The following is a 19,639-nucleotide window of genomic DNA, read 5'->3' as shown; positions in this document are numbered from 1 at the left end:
GCCTTCCTTCCTTCCTTCCTTCCTTCCTTCCTTCCTTCCTTCCTTCCTTCCTCCCTTCCTCCCTTCCTCCCTTCCTCCCTCCTTCCCTTCCACCATGGGCTCTAGGAAGAAGCTCAGGTCATCTTCTCCCTGCAGTCATTTGCACACAGATTTGAAGGCGCTGGTAACCTCCCCTAGACCTTTTCATACACTCCAAGATTCAAAACTGAGGCTAGCTAGGCATAATGTCACACGCCTGGAGTCCTAGATTGTGGGAGGCTGAAAGGCAGGACTGCTGTGAGGCCTGCCCAGGCTACGTAGTGAAGCCCAGGCCAGCCGGAGATTATGACACATTGTTTCAAAAAAAAAAAACCCATAAAATAAAGTAAATAAGTGAAATGAGCTTGGGGTTTTTACTCTTTTAAAATTAAAAAAAAAAATTCTGTATTATGTCTGTGTGCTACCTACAAAAGTGCCCAAGAAGGCTAGAAAAAGGCATCAAATTTCCTGGAACTGGGATTACAGATGTTTGTGAGCTGCCCTATGGGTGCTAGAAATCAAACCTAGGTCCTCTGTAAGAGGATCCAGAAATGTTAACTGCTGAACAGATTCCTGGGGTTATAATTCTGACCATTCCACTTTGTCTACAAATACAATTAGAGAGGCAGCTAATCTGGTGTCACTTTTGTTTGTCTAGGAGATGACGGAAAATGGAAGTCACCAGTTGATAGTAAAGGCAAGATTCAACTTCAAGCAGACGAATGAAGATGAATTGTCAGTGTGTAAAGGAGACATTATTTATGTCACTCGAGTTGAAGAAGGAGGCTGGTGGGAAGGCACATTAAATGGGAGAACCGGATGGTTCCCTAGTAATTATGTCCGAGAAATTAAACCCAGTGGTAAGTAAAGCTTTTAAAGTCTTCTTAAGTGTGAGAATTGTTCCTTCTTGGTATTCTTATTGAAAATGTTTTATTTTAAATTGCTTAACACAGTTGATACAAGTGTGTCCAAAATAAGACTAGAAGAGAACTGGAGATAATTAGATATGTTGAAACAAAGCTGTATTTAGATTATGTGACTGCTAAAACAGCAAAGGAATCCAAAGTTCAAGCAACTGCTGTATGGAAGCAGGAGCCTCTGCCCAGAGCGCACAGTGCAGAGTCCTTCCTGCTCCTCTCAGAATCACCATGGCAGAATACAATAACAAGAGAAGCAGAGAGCTGACTTCCCGTTTTAGCTCTCCAGCCTTTCAGCAGACCTAAAACTGCCCAAGAGATGTGAGAGAGAGATAACAGTCACCCTGCAGAAAGCTGCCTGACCACTTTAAGAACAAGAGTGGCCTTAGCTTATTGGAAACCATGAGCGACTTTTCCGTTTCTTGAACAATGAACACACGAAAGACTCTAATTGCTCTTTAGAAGTCTCTTTTAGAGGTTTTTGGTAACTTGTTTGTCCTTTAAAAAAAAATAGAAGGCATATTCTTCTTGGAATAATAAGCAGAACTTAGCAGAGTCTTGTGGCATATAGCTGGTATCTTAGCACCAGAAATGTGGAAGCAGGCAGGTTAAGAGTTTAAGGTTATCCTTACCTGGAAAAGAAGTTCTAGGGTAGCCAGAACTACACCCCAGGCCTTGTCTCAAATAAACCAACCAACAACAGAAATCAATAGAACCCTTCTAGAACCAATTTATGATAGTACATGATAAAGCAGATAAAAGTGCTGTTATTACAGCTCTTCATTTTTAAATAAATATTTTTAATTAAAAAATACTTACCCAAGGGCTCCTTTCAGTAGCTTGACTCCCAGTATATTGCTCCTTTTGTATGTGCTTCTTGTTTTTTTATTTTAAGGCTTTCAGATTGATGAGTCCAGCAGATTAAGGTGTTTCTGCCAAGTCTGGCGTCCGGAGTTCAATCCCTAGGACCCACACAGTAGGAGAGAAACAACTCTCAAAGGTTGTTCTCTGACCCCCCATACATGCACCATAGTGCATACCCCCTAAAACAAACAAATCATTTTTAATTAAAAAAAAAATACTGTGGCCCAGCGAGCCACTGTGGGTGAAGGTGTTTGCTGCACAGCTTGGCCCTAGTCTCATCCCTAGAACCCACGGGAAAGTGGAAGGAGAGAAGCAACTGCACAAAGCAGCCCTTTGACCTCAGCATGGCTGGAGTGCCCTTCCCCCCGACCCCACGGCACGCTCACATGTACTCAGAATACCTTTTTATAATGATACTTTTAATTAAGGAAAATATAGACTCACTCTAAATAAAATAAAATATTTCGTAAGTATAGTATAGTTAATAAAGTTCCGTCTTCCTCCACAGCTATTCTCAGATAAGTATCACTTTTAGAAGACATTCCTTCAAGAACTTAAGACATAACTAAGCTGTGCCACTTTCTGTGTTCTAGGATAGGGGAGAAGAGCACCCCATTTAATGGAATGTGTTTGTGTTGTGGAGGATTTATAAATATTTGTTTGTACAGACATCTCATCAGTTTTTGTCATGCTTGGCCATGGTCTTACCTAATACATGCTGGGTAAGCAATTTACCTCTGATCCCGAGTCCCAGACCTCAACGTTTTTATTTACTGGGAATTGAGACATATCTTTTAAGATCTGATGTATTTTCATAGGCCTTGCCTGGAATTTCTTGGTTTTGATTATTTTTACAACCGGCCGTCACCTCCTGCTGTATCTTTCCTTTGACATACTCTGGTTGTCGGGATCCCTAAACCATTTTCTAGATTGACACCGATGCTCCCTGGTATAGTGGCCACATCTGCAAAACTAAAAGGAACAGCTTTTGCTGCCTCGCCTGAAAATTCCAAGCATTGCTTACAGGGCATTGGAAATGAACAGTGTGTCTCTCACTGTGATGTCTTACAGCAATGTGCCTGATCTTTTATGGACCACCCTAGGCCTTGGTCTCCTTTCCCCTCAGGCTTAGGGTACTCTGATTTAAGACTCAGAGTAGCAAGCTCTGAGTCTGATTCCTAGAAACATTCTGCTATTGATAGTAGGTCAGGCTTCAGAATCCAAGAAGCTTGTGTTGTAAGAAAAACATAGGGGGACAGCCAGGGCTATACAGAGAAACCCTGTCTTAACAAGATCAAACAACAGCAAAAAGAGACAAGAAGAATTTGCTGGGCTGGAGAGATGGCTCAGTGATTAAGAGCACTGACTGCTCTTCCAAAGGTCCTGAGTTCAATTCCCAGCAACCATATGGTGGCTCACAAGCATCTGTAATGGGGTCTGATGCCCTCTTCTGGTGTGTCTGAAGAGAGCAACAGTGTACTTACTCATATACGTGAAATAAACACATCTTTTTTTAAAAAAGAGAAAAGCATAGGGCCTGATGTATATGGATCACACATGGGCATCTCTCATGTAGCTCACTGTCATTGCGTCCTCATCTTTCTTGTTGCTGTCCTTGTCACTTCTGTAATCTAGTCTAAACTCAGTAATCAGGGGGAAACTCAAATCATGGCTCCTCCCAGAAAGCATAAAAACCTATGTCACCACAGTAGTGCTACCCAACCTTGTCCTTAGTGAGTTCATTCCCCATCACCCATTCCATTTTATGAACACTGGCCTCTTGGCCTACCTGGCTGCCCAGTCATTGGCAATGTTCTCCTCAGATTTCAGCACTGCTGCTTGCCTTGTTTCCTTCAGGTCCACTCTCTTGTACACATTGTAGCTAGCGCCTTCCTGAGGTACCCAGGACAGAGATGAATTCTGTCCCTGCTGCCTCTATCCATCTCTCTATCCTGCTTCAACCTTTGCTCCATTGTTTTCCTTCCCCTAATAGCCAACATGGCTACTTCTTTATTTCATTTATTCCCCACATCGAACCTTTCAAATGTAAGGACCACGAGACCAGATATGCTTGTTTGCTTTGTTTATGCTTGGTTAATATTTGTTAAATGTCTGGGTGTGATGGCTCATGCTTGCAGTTTCTGGCACTTTGAAGAGTGAGATGGGAGATTGAAACCTGGTCTCAAAAAAATCAAGAGCAAAACAAAATACAAACATTTGTGTAAGGTGAATATGGTCAAAGTGTATGATTTACTTGAAAAAATTGTGTAGATGCCACTTCATGCTATATGCAATGAATATACACTAGTAAAAATTCCAGGCTCAGAAACAGGAAAACATCATATTGTAAAATAAATGAATTTTGTGAAGTAGCTGTTAAAATTGCATTCATCTTGTCCATTGAGTATCTGCTAACCACTTAGGGTATAACAATATTGCTCATGGCTCTGCCCCTGGGACCTTCCTAGGCTTGTGTGCTTAACCTATAGTAACAGCATGAGACAGATCACAGATAAAGGACTAAGCAAGTGTGATTGGAGCAGTGAAGAAACAATTTGATTAGCAATATCCTAAGTTGAGGGGAAGCCCTTGAATTGGGTTGTGAAGATTTTTGACTGGTGGAAGGCTAGAGAGAGTGGGTTAAAGAATGTGTATAGGAAGGCCTAGAACAGCATGTAGGATGCTTTTCCTTGAGAATGAAATCATAAAAACAGACTGGACCCTTGAGCTACAGCTCCATGAGGAGGGGTGGGGCTATTTCAAGTTGCTTCTTATGTTTTACTAACATTTTTAAACATTAATTTTTAAAGGGCATATATAAGATAATGAGTTTCATTATTATATTTACATATTCTCCACTTCCCTGTCCCAGCTCCCCTTTACATTTCTTGCTATTCCTCCTCCTCCTATGAATAACCCCACTTCTGCTTTTATGGCATTATATGTGTGTATATACATATTATGTAGATTCTACATAAAAGAAAATATGCCATATTTTCTTTCTCCCACACATTACCTTTATTTTCACCTCTCCTGTCTTGTCTTAGTCCCTGTTCTATTACTGTGAAGAGACACCATTACCAAGGCAACTCTTATGAAAGAAAGTGTTTAATTGGGTGCTTGCTTACAATTTCAGAGGTTTAGTCCAATTATTATCATGGTGGGGACCATGGCAGCATGCAGGTAGGCTCTGAAAACTACCTCCTGATCCCTAGGCAGACGGAAAGAGAAACTGGGTCTGGCATGGGCTTTTGAAACTTCAAAGCCCACCCTCAGTGGCATATTTTCCAACAAGGCCACACCTACCCCAAAAAGGCCACACCTCCTAATCCTTCTAATCCTACCAAACAGTTCTACTCCCTGGTGACTGAGCATTCAAATATGAGCCTATGGGCAAACATTCTTATTTAAACCACCACATTTCTCTTAAGACGGTTCCCTCCCCTTATAGTTATCTTTCTACTCTGATGTCCTACATATATAATCTAGATTCTGTGTATGACAAGAAAATATGTATTATTTATCTTTCTGAGACTAGCTTATTTTGTTTAACATTATGAGCTACAGTTCTATACATTTTTCTGAAAATAATTGTTTTAATATACTTTTTCTTTTAGAGGTAGAGTCTCACATAACCCAAAATAGCCTTGAATCTACTATGTAATTCAGAGCTTCTGATCCTTATGCTTGCATCTCTTAAGTACAGAGGTTGCAGGCTTGTTCTCCATACCCTGTTTATTTGGTGCTAGGAATAGAATCCAAGGTATCATATGTACTATACAAGAACTCTACTAAGTGAACTACATTCCAAGACCCAAGTAGAGTCTTCTTTATGTCTGAATAAACTTTTTATAAACAGAGGAAAATATGTGGTTTGAAAAAATAGATGACCTTCCCCAAAGTGGTGGTTCTGGCGTCTGCTGTGGCCTGGACAATATAGACAGTGAATGACAGTGGAGAGAAAGAAAAGTGCATAAATGCAGAAGATATTGCTGAGACAGACCCAATAAGTGTGGTTACAAGGACAAAGGAAGAGATGAGGAGAACTTCAAATCTAGAGGTTCACCTTGATGATAGACTCCTTAAGGTTATCCATTATCACTCATCTAGCCAGTCAACAAAGACTTATTTATTGTGATTAGCTTATTAATTATTGTCCTGGACACTGTTGGGACAGAAAAGCTTAAGAATGACACTTGCATCATTGGCTTGCAGTTAATGGGAGAAGATATTATTGCAATACAGTATGTTTAGTGATTCACTTTTTTCCAAGACAGGCATTGTGGGTTCCACCTGTAATTCCAGCGCTCAGCATGCTAAAGATGATGATCATGCATTTGCAGCCAGCCTGGGCTACTGGCAAAACCTTATCTTAAAAACAAACCTGGCAGAAAGAAAGGAAAAGGAAGTGAAAAGCCAAAGAAAGGAACAAAGAAAGACACCTTCTTATTTTCCATGTCAGGAACATGTTGAAACAAGCAGGGTTAGAAGAGGAGATTTTAAACAAATTTAATTTTCACCAACTTATCCTGTTAAGAAGTCATTAAGTCAGTTGAGAGGGATGATTATGTACATGGTTAACTAGATTTGGATTAAGGTTTAGGAAACTACTCTTCCTCATCATTGTAAACCAAAGCTAGGGTCGAGCTTTAGATTTGGACTTCCTGTTTTAATCCCCCAGCTGTTTCACATACATACTCCATGTCCAGAAATACTGTCACTAGGTTTATTTTTGTCACCCGCAACAGGCAATAGAAATTTGGACATCAGCAAAAACAAGGTAAGCTTACAAAACAAATTGCAAAGGAGTCTTTACAGTAGAAACAGGGAGTTTCTTATTCCTATGCACGTGTGACATTTGCTGTTGGTTAAAAATGTTTACTGATGCTTTGTCATTAATTGAATGGACCTGGCCAGCTTTGTTTTTCCGATGCCTTAGCAATGCTACCAAAAATGTCTATGCATTCATGGTTCTGATTAGGCCACTTGGAACTAGCCTTCAGCACTTCCACATATTTATTTCTTATCTGAATGCTGCTGTGTGCAGAATTGAGAGAGAGCTTCACAGGGTAAGAATCTAAGGCAGGAGTGTAGAGCAAAAGAAGAACAAAACACCAGAAACTGGGGCCTGGGAATGTAGCTCAGGTGGTAAAGTGCTTGCCTGGTATGTAGGGAGCCCTGGGTTCAATCTACAGCACTGAGTAAACCACCATGCCACACACCTACAATTTCAGCACTCAGGCTGTGAATGCCTGAGAATCAGGAGTTCAAGGTTGTCCTCTCCAACGTAATAAATTAGAGGCCAGCCTGGCACATGCAAAACCTTATCTCAAAACGAAATAAAACTAAATAAAAATATTCCCTATTTTCCAGAATCGAGTAATAGTAACCTATTTCATCCCTGATGTTGGAATTACTACCACTACTGGTAGTAGTACTGGCTTTTCGAGACAGGGTTTCTCTGTGTAGCCGTGGCTATCCTGGGACTTGCTCTGTAAACCAGGCTGGCCTTGAACTCACAGAGATCCTCCTGCCTCTGCCTCGCAAGTGCTGGGATTAAAAGTGTGTCCCACCACTGCTTGGCTGGTAATTGACTTATAAAAATAGAATTAAATTAAATGAATCCTCTCTCTCTCTCTCTCTCTCTCTCTCTCTCTCTCTCTCTCTCTCTCTCTGTGTGTGTGTGTGTGTGTGTGTGTGTGTGTAGGAAGAGATTGAAAGGACAACTCAACTTTTGAGAGTTAGGTCTCTCCTTCAAACTCAGGTTGTCAGCCATATTAGAAAGGGCCTTTATCTACTGAGCCATCTCACAGCCCCTGATAATAGTAATGTGTTCTCTCTTTCTCTTTCTGTCTCACTTCTTTTTTTAAAAATTTTCTTATTAAAATTTTTAATAGATATTTTCTTTATTTACATTTCAAATGCTATCCCGAAAGTTCCCTATACCATCAGTCTCATTAGAGCTTTGATGATTTCATTGATTTAAAAAAACAATGTAAACCATTTATTACATTTGCTCTTTGACAATTTCACGTGTTTTTGGTGTATTGTGATCTTCTACCTTTGCAGTCTCTTACATTTTCAAAGCACTAACTCTTTTTCATTGCATTCAGTCATACCAGTCACCAAGCATCTACTTCTCTTGTATACGATTGTCCTTCATTCTTCTTTGCATAGTGAACACTGTGTTTCAATTGCATTATGCATTCCTTCAACCTTTCCTGCCCTTGGCTGTGTCTTAGTAGGCACTCCATAAGTGGAGTGCAGTTTTCTTGGCTTTGCCTCTGATTGGTGACCACATCTTGCTGATATCTTCTATCCACATACTAATCAGACTTGACCTTGCTTAGTTTCTGAAACCAAAGGAGATGGGGCATGTTCCATGTACTGTGGCTCTAGACCTTGCTGTACACCTAAAAAGTGGTTTTCTTTTCTTTTCTTTTCTTTTCTTTTCTTTTCTTTTCTTTTCTTTTCTTTTCTTTTCTTTTCTTTTCTTTTCTTTTCTTTCCTTTTTCTTTCTTTTTTTTTGGGGGGGGAGGGGGAACAGTCTTGTTATATAGCTCAGTTGACCTGCAACTCTCTAGGTATCATTAACTAGTCTAAAATTTAAGACAATCCTCCTGCCTCAGCCGCCTTAGGACTGGGATTATGAATGTGACACACTGAAACAGGCTCAAACTTTTTTTTTTTATTAAGATCAGCTTAAATAATAATTGAACAAAAAACTTAAGTTCTAATTAAAATCTCTACAAATTGTGGGAAATATGCATGATAAACTTTGATAATTGCTCACTATTTCATTCCTGTCTTCTTCCCTCCTCCACTGCTTCTGCTTTCACTGCTGTTCACCTCCCCCTCTTCCTCCTCATCTCCCTTCCTTCTCATCTCTATTCTTCTCTTTTCTACCTTTCCATTTCTTTTCCATTTCCCTTCTCCTTTCCTTTCCTCCCAAGAGGATCTAACTTGACAGCTCAGATTATCCTCTTTCCTCCCAAATGCTGTTTGAATTTTAAATCTAAGAAAGAAGACCGGGCACAACAGTCCAGTCCTGGAGTTCAGGTCCCGACTCTTGTCTGCAATCTCAAGAAACAGGTGGGGTGGCTGTATATTACTCAGTTTCATTCCCATAAAGTCCTTTCCTTTCCAAGGTTTCATCATGTAAATGCAGACGTTCCTGAGTGTGGGTTTGTGTGAACAAGTACTCGCGCCTGTAGAGGTCAGAACCATCAGGACCTCCTTGAACCACAGCTATAGGCAGTTCTGAGCCCCCTCCTGACATAGGTGTTGGGAATCAAACTAGGATCTTCAGGAGGAGCAGAGAGGGCTCTTAACCACTGAGCCATATCTCTACTCATCTATAAAGTTTTAATAAGCCACTAGTGGACAAAGATGAACCGTGAAGTAGCATAGATTTCAGAAACTGGACAGGACTCATGATCAGAATAACAAAGCTGGCTTTCTTTGCTGTTTTTTAAGCCTTATGGGCATGATCCAAATGGCATTCATTTTTTACAGGCATACAGCTCCTTTGAATACTGTCATTGGAATTCAGCATTGTGGTTTGTTTGTTAGTTTTCCCTACCTAGAAATTGCTTTGCTTTCTTATCTGCAGGCCTCTGAAGTCAGATCAAGTCCTTCCAGGGCCATCCCAGGTATAATTGAAGTCCTGTATCGGCTTTTGCCCAGTACTATTCACCAAGCCCCTTAGTAGCTCTGCCTCTGAGAGTCTTATAGATTGGGAGCAGAGCCTCTTTATCAACTCATGCCTTAACCTTGGTCTTGATTCTGCCATTTCCTACCCAAATGATCTTAGGCCAAGGATATCACATCTGTGATTTGATGTTTTCTCTCCTCTATAAAATGAGATGATCTTCATTTTTCAGCATGAGTAAAATGTCTTTAATGCTACTTAGTCCCAAATAAATATTAGGAATAATTTAATATAATTAGAATTAAAATTAAAATTATATGGGAAACACTCATAAAATGATATTATATTAGAATTACAAGGCTATAGAAAAAGATATGTGTATATGTGCATGCAAGCATAAATATACATGAAAAAAATAAAAAGACAAAATCATTAGGATTCATTTTTATTAGATATTTTCTTCATTTACATTTCAAATGCTATCCTGAAAGTCCCCTATACCCCCCCACCCTGCTCCCCAACCCACCCACTCCTGCTTCCTGGTCCTGGCATTCCTCTGTACCGGGGCATATGATCTTTGCAAGACCAAGGACCTCTCCTCCCATTGATGACCAACTAGGCCATCCTTTATGTTTCTTTTTTTTTTTTTAATTTTTAGAGTTGTCCTATAAAGGTTTCATAACTTGAAAAACATTATTTATAAAAGAAGTGTTAATGTGTGATGACATACTCTTACTTGGTCATGTGAAGTCTACTATAATTCAGAAAGAGTTTAAAACAGTGTATAATATAGAAAGATAATGAAATACAAAACAGAATGAAGAAAAAGAAATAGCACAGGCTGGAAAGATACTATGCAATGATGCTGCTAAACGGTTATAGCCAGGACTGGTGGTGCACACCTCTAATCCTGGCACTTGGGAGGCCGAAGCAGGAGGATCAAGAGTTCAAAGGTAGTTTGGGTTACATGGCAAAGCCTTGTCTCATAAGGAGAAACATGAGCGTCTTGTGTTTCATTTTAAATGGAAGAATGTCCTAGGGTATCCCATGAGACAAGGCTAAGATTAACTGTGTAAAATAAAGGCAGCATTTTCTAATATAATGTAATAATATTAAAATGATACAGAAAATGGAGGAGAATTATACAGAAGTTTTCAGTGACTTGGAGATTCTTATTATTTTATCGTTGCCACAGTAGGCATCCCCAAGAAAGGCATGGTTGGTATTGTGTTCTTTCCTGCTTGTGTGTTAATATGTAAGTTACAAATACACTTCAGGTTGCCTTGGTTCCACTCACCTGTTGTGAATAAATTAAGTAGACACCCTGAGTTCTATAAATAAATCTAAACTGTGAGTGACACTTGCCCTGCCTCTGCCATTGCTGAGCTATGGATTAACTCTTTGGACTGGTCCCCCTTGGACCTTGAGGAGTCTGAACAAGAAGGTTGAACTTTGATCTTCTGCAGTTCAGTGATATTTCTACTTACTTAAGAAGGTCCATTTCCTTTTTCTTCCCACTTCGATTCTTCATAGTATATCAGTTGTCCTCTGTTATCAATTGTATGATATTAACATTATCCAAATGTCATTTTTTACAGAGAGACCTCTGTCCCCTAAGGCTGTCAAAGGATTTGACACTGCTCCACTTACCAAGAATTACTACACTGTGGTGAGTGTTCAAAGGGCAAATTTGTTTTAACTGGAGATGGAGATGTTTTACTTGTCAAACCACTGCTAATTTTGAGGTGACACAAAGGAAAGATGGGTAAAACTTGCTTTGTGAGGTTCCAAGGCTCTTTGCATTATAGTGCTCTTCATATAGTTGTGAGTCTTACAGATATCTAGAGGTTTTGCATCCACAGCACTGACTAACGCTTTAGAACAAGGCCCACTAACAGTGGTGAAAGAGAAGATGATTAATATGTAGGCACCATGCTGAAATTCAGTGACATCACCTAATTTTCTATTTACAAGAAGGCAAGTCCCCAGGTTTCTAAGATGTAATGAGTTTTAAGTGATTGTACTCTGTGATTTTTACTTGAGAGTCAATCAACCCATAACACCTGCTGGAATATTCTCAATTCTATTTTTGAGGAGAGCCTGAAAGGAAGACTGCCTTTTGGCAGAGAGAGACGAGTGAAATTGCTTTGGCTTAAACACAGATATGTCAAACTATATTAGCTATAAATAGGGTATGTGTAATGCTCAAAATAAGCTCCCGCTTGAAAAAAGAAATTGCATCATTCTCCTTAATCTACTCTCTGCTTTCCTTCTTGTCTCCTCTCCAGACTTGGCCCAGTCACTATGAAAAGGTCAAGTCATCATTACCTCTAAGTTGCCGTTTCTGGTAGCCTCACTATCTCCCCAAACCTCTACTGCAATCCAGCTTCTGACTTTACCCAGTGTTCTGTGTGCATTTTTACTACATACTCATTTCATTTTGTGCATGAAAAAGAGTCTTTAATCACCTCTATACAGGTATGTTAATGTAATTTGGCTTCAAAAATTAAATTGCACTATCCAGTGAATTTGTTCCACACTGGTGACATAAACAGTAAGTGATATGAAGAATCAAGGAGGAGCTTCAGAGGTGCCATGGGATCAGAGGAAAATTGTCAGTGTGTTTCCTCTGGTTTCTAGATGAAAAGGCGTGATTCATCAGAATTAGCCTCCCATTTCCCTTCAGGCTTTGTCACTTTTTCCAAATGATCCTCTACTGATTTCATTTTTAAGGAAAGGACTGAGTCAAGTGACAGTTGCAAGTGTGCCATAGTGTGTCCCTGTGGATCTGCAGTATATGGCACTCTGCTGTGCATATCACCATCTTCTGATTGCGACACTTTCAAATGTTGAGAGTTGGGGTTGAGGTAGTTCAGTGGTATGGTATTGTGTAGCACATACAAAAGAGCACAAAAGAGCAACCCTTGTGATTCTCATATGTAACCATTATACACAAACACTGGATGGACTGCAGTTTGTAAAACTAAACCTCTATTGGAAAGCATATATATTCTTTCTAGCTTTAGTAATTATGAGCAATTCTGCAGGCAGCACCTTAGCCATAGAATTTAAGGATCTGCAGAGTAGATTCCTAGAGGTTCACTTTTTGTGATAAAACATATCAAAAGATAGATATGTTTTAAATATTTTAATGTATATTATATCAAATTTCAAATTTAATAAAGAAAAGAAAAGGTCTTGGACATTTCATATTGGACAGAAAGGAAAACATATAACTTTTGTGTTAATATTATTTAATAATTTTACTGTTTATTTATTTATTCTATTGTTTGTTATTTTAAAGTCTCATCTCTTGTAGCTAATGCTGGCTGCAAACTTGCTATGTAGTTGAGGATAGCCTTGAATTTCTAATCCCCTGCCTCTGCTTCCCATGTGTTGGGACAGTAAGCATGCTCAGTTTGCTTATCTGCTTATCTATCTGTCTGTCTGTCTGTCCATCTGTCTACCTACCTATCTATTTACCTATCTATCTATCTATCTATCTATCTATCTATCTATCTATCTATCTATCTATCTATCTATCTATCTATCTTTCTATCTATCTATCTATCTATCTATCTATCTATCTATCTATCTATCTATCTATCTATCTATCTATCTTTTTAAGACAGTTTCTCTTTGTTGGCCAAGTTAGCCTGGAATTCAGCACATAGTCCAGATTGTCCTTGAATGTACAATCTTCTAGCATCTGCTTCCCAAGTAATGGGATTACAGGAATGTGTTGCCATCTCTGAATTGTTACTGTTTTATTACTGAGTACAGATATAGCATATATGTTATAGCTAGATATGGATATAAAGAGATTATTGTTGGTTGAGTATTTTTTAATCCACACTACTTTGGAGTTGAATGTTTAGGAAAAAATTATGACAATGAATTCAGAGTATTTCTCAAGTGATCTGAGTATCCTTCTTATCTGTGGATATCTGAGACAAATAAAAGATACCACGCCATTCGGAAGACTAGAAAATCAAGTTATTCCACATGAGAGATGTTCTCATCTAACCTTACATCAACTCTCCCATCAAAGCACTGTTAGTACAATTATTAGATGTCNTGTACTAGCTATAGCATCTGATTTTTTACTCTATTAAGAATAACTCATATAAATAACAGTGAAACATAAGAAAAAGCATAAAGAGGAAAATAAATGTCACCTTTAGTCTCACTAATTTCAAATGATCACTACTAACACCTAACATTTCTTGAGAAATATATATGTGCATATATATATATATATATATATATACATATACATACACACAAATATATATATAGTTGTTGTGTATATGTGTGTCTATATATTTTTTAACATCAAAATAAGATGTATGTATTCATCATTGTTCTCCTTTATGTACATACACCAACTGTATTTGTCTCTCATTAGAGCTTTTTTAAAGGTCTTCCATTCAGTGAGTCCTTGCTAATACAAACTCCCTAGTTTTTCAGAGAAGCAGGGGAAGGAGATAGGAGGTGAGGAAGAAAGGTAGGAGGGAAGGGAGAAAAGAGAGATAGCCATGTGCAAGAAAGAGTGAGTCAGGGCTTTTAATTTTGTGTTTATTTTTTGAGACAGTGTCTCACTATATAGCACTTGCTGGCCTAGAACTTGATATGTAGATCAGGCTGGCCTCTAACTAGAAGAGATCCACCTGCTACTGCCTTCCAAATGCTGAGATTACAGGTATGCCACACCACACCTGGGTTATTCTGTCTTATAAACATTTGTCCATCACCCATAACTTTATGTTGTACATGAGGAGGGGCTAAAAGGGTCTCCACCTCCTGGAATGGTACATTTCACATTCAGGGTGGATCTTCCCTGAAGTCAGTAAAACCTCTCTGGAAACATCCTCACAGACACTCCCAGGAGTGTGACTTAGGTGAGTATGTAAATACAAGTCAACAGTGAAGATTAATTCCCATAATACCTAAATGACATGGCTTACAGAACTAGCACACACTAAAAAACACCGGGTAACATGGGAAACCAAAAATCCTATGACAGCTCTTAGGAACTTGCTGTGGCCTCCCACAAGTTTACCCCGTTTTTGCTCACTGGTCTCTCTACTCACTTACTCCCACTCTGAACTTTCTCTGCCTTTTGAGAATGTAACCAGTGACGTGTGTGTGTGTGTGTGTGTGTGTGTGTGTGTGTGTATGTGTGTGTGTTTATGGTGTCTGTGTGGGCATATGTGGGGGTCAGAGGACAAGTGGGGGTCAGAGGACAAATTTGTAGATTCAGTTCTGTCTTTCCATCTTTTTGTTTGCGGATGTCAAGTGTGCATATGATGTGTTCTGATCAAATCTCCCTCACCTTCCCTTCTCTCCAATTGCTCCCTGTCTGCCTCAGTATTTCTCCCTTGCAAATTTCATGTGGTCTCTTTACAAAGCCACTGAGTTCATTTACCACTACTTGTATTCCCATGGTTGAAGGATGATCTACTGGAGCATGGGCAACCTCTCAGGGCCTCTATCCCGGAAAGAAATAGAGTGTTGGGACTCTACTCCCAACAGCTCTCAACTGCTAATAGCTTTTCAGCTAGGGGTGGGGCTTCATGATCCCCCTCCTATATCCATGTTGTTATGTTTTATCTGGCTTGATCTTGTACATGGATTCTGGGAATAGAATTCAGGCTGTCTGACTTAATGGCATTGTCTTTTACCTGCTGAGCTATCTCAATGAACCTTACTATCCCCACCATCACCCCTTTTTGAGGCATGGTCTCACTATGTAGACTAGACTGGCCTCAGACTCATAGAGCTTTACATGTCTTGAGTGCTGGAGTTAAAGAGGAACAGCACCATGCCCAGCCTCACCACCCTTTTCAATCCACATTATAGACTTTTACACGGGACTCCACTGAGTCTCTTCTCCATATTCTCCATTATTTTTCACCCTTGTTCTTCCTGTCTTACTCCTCCACTGATCTCTTCCATTGGAGGGCTGGAGGTGAGGAAGTGATGGGGCTAGATGGAACTGGTAAGTCTGTGGTGTTGTGAATGAGGTTGTTGGTGTTTTGGAAGCCAGTAAGTTGGGGGTGGGAAATCAGTCAGTATCCTTGAAGGTCGGCAAGCATTTTCACTGGCATGAAGTCAAATATAACATTAATACAGAAATATAGTGTGTCTTTTGCTTTCAAAGTGTGTTTCCAACATGCTGTCATTTTTACAGGCAGCAGAATTACCTCAGACTCCTACAATGGAGCCTTGTTTAGCTTTAAGGTTTTCTAACGGTGTTATGGTCTTCCTTTACCGAGAATACTTCTGTTTTCAGACATTCTTTGTATATCTGCAAATCTTAAGATAATTTCTTCCTATATTTTATTATTTTTCATTTTTGAGACAATGTGTTGTTGTGTCTCAAGCTGGCCTAAAACCCACCATACAGTCTAGGCTGGCTTTGAACTTGCAATCCTCCCACTTCAACCTCCTCAATACAGAAATTATCCGTGTACACTGCTATACCTCACAATTTCCTTGCAGTTATGTGGCTTCTTCCCCTTAGAAAACTTAGTTCTAAAGCTGTATTCACCCCAAAGCCTTTCCAAGAAATGCAGGTGATTTGTTTTAGGGGAAAATAATAGTCCAGAATAGAGATACAAAAGATTTCCATCTCTTTTTTTTTTCTGTGCATTCAAGCCATTTGTACTATTCTGAAGTAAGGGAAAGGTTAGTTCAGTAAATGGATCCTTACTTGGCCTCATGAAGACAGAACCGGGGAGGTGCAGGCAGTGTCTGGACACAGCCTATCTTAGTAAATTTGAAGAGATTTCATTCCCATCAAACTGTACTGCTCTAAAGTTGCTTAGTCTGCCAAGCTCCTTGCCTTCTGACTCACCACTGAGGCCTTCTGTTCAGGAGCACATAGCCTCCTCTGTCTGCTTCTCTCCTTATCCTTTCACATTAGGTGCCCTGTGCCCTGAAAGGGGTGGGGAGTGGGGAGCAAGAGCTCCATTCATCAGCCACTCTTTTGAGTTTGAAAAAAGCAAGAAAAGTCTGAGTGAATTTAGGAAAGAATCTCCAGCTTTCCCAAGGAGCAGTGCTGTGGCTGCAACCACAGCAAGGGCAGCTCTATGTCATGTATTGGGCAAATCTCCTGGGGTTTGGGAGGAAGTAATGTGATGAGAAAACTTTGCTCCCTTTGTGTTTGTGTGTGTGTGTGTGTATGTGTGTGTGTGTGTGTGTGCATGTGTGTGTGTGAGTGTGTGTGTATATGTGTGTGTGTGTGAGTGTGTGTGTATGAGTGTGTGTGTGTGTGTGTATGAGTATGTGTGTGCTTCTCTGTATGTGTTTGTGTTGGACAGAAGCATGCATGGCATAGAGTGTGTATAGAGATAAGAAGACAACATTGTGGAAATTGGAGTCTGTTTTCTCCTTATATTTTTCCATGGTTTCTAAATCTGCAGAGTCACATGGCAAGGACCTTTCACTGCTGAGACATATTGTTGACTTTTTTTTCCATTTGTTTTGAGACAAAGTCTCATGTAGCCTGAATTTGGTCTAGAAACCTGGATCTTCTTGCCAATAACCATTCTCCAAATTCTGGTGTGCATCATCACGCCTGACTTTATTTTCAATGTTTTTTTTTAAACTGGACATATAGTTTTACAAAATGACTGTATTTATTTAGTAGTGTGCAAAGGTTCCTCTTTTTCTACATTAATGTTTTTATACTTTTATGGGGCCTGGACCTCAAACACAGAGCCTCAAGCATGCCAGGCAAATGTGTTTCACCACAGACCAATATTTTGTGTTTTTAGCAATTACCAACCTAACAGGAATGTGGTAAAAACCCTTGAATTTGTGTTTCATGATAGGTGGTGTTGAGCATTATTATATATATGCTGATGACTTACATGTTTTATTTTGAAAAACGTATATTCAGATCTTTGTAGGGTTTTTTTTTTTTTTGCTCATTTTGAAAGGATGCGGCGTTCTTTTACCTTTGAGTTCTTTGAATTCCTTATATATTTTGGATATGAACCCCTTAGTAGTTAATAGTTTGAAAAGATTTTTCTTCATTTTGTAGGTTGTCTCTTTATTCTGTTCATTGTTTTTGTATATATGTTCATGTGTATGCATGTGTGTGTGTGCATGTACATATGCATGTGGAGACAAAAAGTCAGTGTTGGGAGCCTTACTCTTTGGCTTTAATTAATTAATTATTAAAAATATATTTATTTTATATAGATGAGTACTGTTGCTATCCTCAGACACACCAGAAGAGGGCATCGGATCCTGTTACAGATGGTTGTGAGCCACCATGTGGTTGCTGGGAGTTGAACTCAGGACCTCTAGAAGAGCAGTCAGTGCTCTTAACCACTGAGCCATCTCTCCAGCTTAGTTAATTAAGACAGGGTCTCACTATGTAGTTGGTCTGGAACTCACTTCACAAAATTCCCAGAGTTCTGCTTCCTGGGCATTGGGATTAATGGTGTGCAGTGCTACCATGCCCCACTTTCTGCCTTACCATCTTATCTTTTAAGACAAGTTTGTTTTCTGAACTGGAGAGATGGCTCAGCTGTTAAGAGCACTGATTTTCCATAGGTCCTGAGTTCAATTCTCAGCAGCCACACCATGGCTCACAACCATCTGTGATAGGATCTGATGCCTTCTTCTGGTGTGTCTGAAGCAAGTGAAAGTGTACTCATATACATAAAATAAATAAATTTTTTAAAAAGCCAGGCAATGGTGGCACATGTCTTTAATCCCAGCACTTGGGAGGCAGAGGCAGGTGAATTTCTGAGTTCAAGGCCAGCCTGGTCTACAAAGTGAGTTCCAGGACAGCCAGGGCTATACAGAGAAACCCTATTTCGAAAAACCAAAAAAAAAATGTTTTCATTCTTCTGAATGTCTATTAGTTTTTCTAATAGCACACACACATGTATGGAGAATATACAGAGATCAAAAAAGGATGTCGTATGTTCTGTTCTATCAATGTCATATATTCCTTTGAGCCAGGGTTTCTTAGTAAACCTGGTGCTAGGCTGCTGGCCAGCAAGTCTCCTGTTTCCACCCCCACACAGTGTTGACATTACCAAGTGGCCATGCCTGGCTTTTTATGTGGGTGTCGACATCTGATCAAATTCTCATGCTTGCGCAGTGAGTGCTCAAACCCACTGAGTCATCTCTTTTGTCCTCTCTTCCTCCTTCTCCTCCTCCTCCTCTTCTTCTTTCTTCTTCTTCTTCTTTTTTTTTTGAGACAAAATGTGATGGTTAATCTTCAGAACCATTAGCATGACTAGATTTAGAATCACCTAGGAGTCAGATCTCGATGTGTGCCTCTAAGTGTGTTTCCTAAGAGGATTAACCAAGAAGAGAAGTCCCACTGAGAATGTTAGAGCTACCATGCCATGAACTGAGACACAAGAATGGATTCAAAGTGGGGAAAGAAGCAACTGGAGTACCAGCAGTACCTGTTTACTCTTTCATCTTCCTCACTGAGATGGAGGGAATAGAATAGCCTCAACTCTACATTCTTGTTGCTAAAGGGCTGAGTTCTCAGCATCCACTCTCTTCCCAGTCTTTGGGATAGATGTTATCTATAATCTCATTCCTCACAGATCCTAGCTTACTTTTCCACCTTGTTCATATAATCTATGTTAGAAGGAAGTAATGACTTTCCTGCCCCTTGGATCCTAGAAGGAAGATTAGAAATCATCTATCCTTTAAAAATGTATATTTATTCCTTATGAATTTCCTTCATGCATACAACAAATGTTGACCGTATTAACTACCTCTGTGTCTCCCTCTTTTTTAAGCCATTGAGTCCCATTAGTGCTTCCCATAAGCATGTCTTCAGAATTTAAAATTTTTCTTTCTTGAAGTGCCACTTTGATAGAAACTAATAAGTTTTTGCTTTATTAAAGAGAAGGTCTCATGTCCCAGGTGGGCCTTGGACTGCCTCTGTAGATGATGATGACCTTAAACTCCTGATTCTCCTGCCTCCATTTCCTGAGAATACTGGGATTATAATCATGAACCATCATACCCAGTTTATGTGGTGCTGGAGATGCAACTTACGACCTTGTGCATACTAGGAAAACATCTTCCAACTGTCCTCCAGAGCCAACTCTTGCATGCAGCATTTGCTTCTCATTCATCTCAAGGCAGTTTCTTTTTTTAAATTTATTTATTATTATTTTCTTTATTTACATTTCAAATGCTA

The 19,639-nt window shown here is 39.6% G+C and overlaps 1 protein-coding gene across 7 annotated transcripts in view; it reads left to right on the top strand.

Moving 5' to 3' along the window:
- The window catches only part of Arhgef6 (Rac/Cdc42 guanine nucleotide exchange factor 6), a 113,384-nt gene that overhangs the window by 35,916 nt on the left and 57,829 nt on the right, over nucleotides 1-19,639 (top strand). For all 7 annotated transcript variants that reach the window (XM_029534314.1, XM_029534313.1, XM_029534312.1 and 4 more), the window contains 2 exons: nucleotides 677-878; nucleotides 11,049-11,119. In XM_029534314.1, coding sequence (XP_029390174.1) covers nucleotides 677-878; nucleotides 11,049-11,119 — 273 coding nt within the window. The remainder of the gene's footprint in view (nucleotides 1-676; nucleotides 879-11,048; nucleotides 11,120-19,639) is intronic.

Source organism: Mus pahari, chromosome X (genome assembly GCF_900095145.1).
Source record: "Mus pahari chromosome X, PAHARI_EIJ_v1.1, whole genome shotgun sequence".
Lineage (NCBI taxonomy): Eukaryota > Metazoa > Chordata > Mammalia > Rodentia > Muridae > Mus > Mus pahari.
This window is presented reverse-complemented; position numbering and strand designations above follow the sequence as displayed.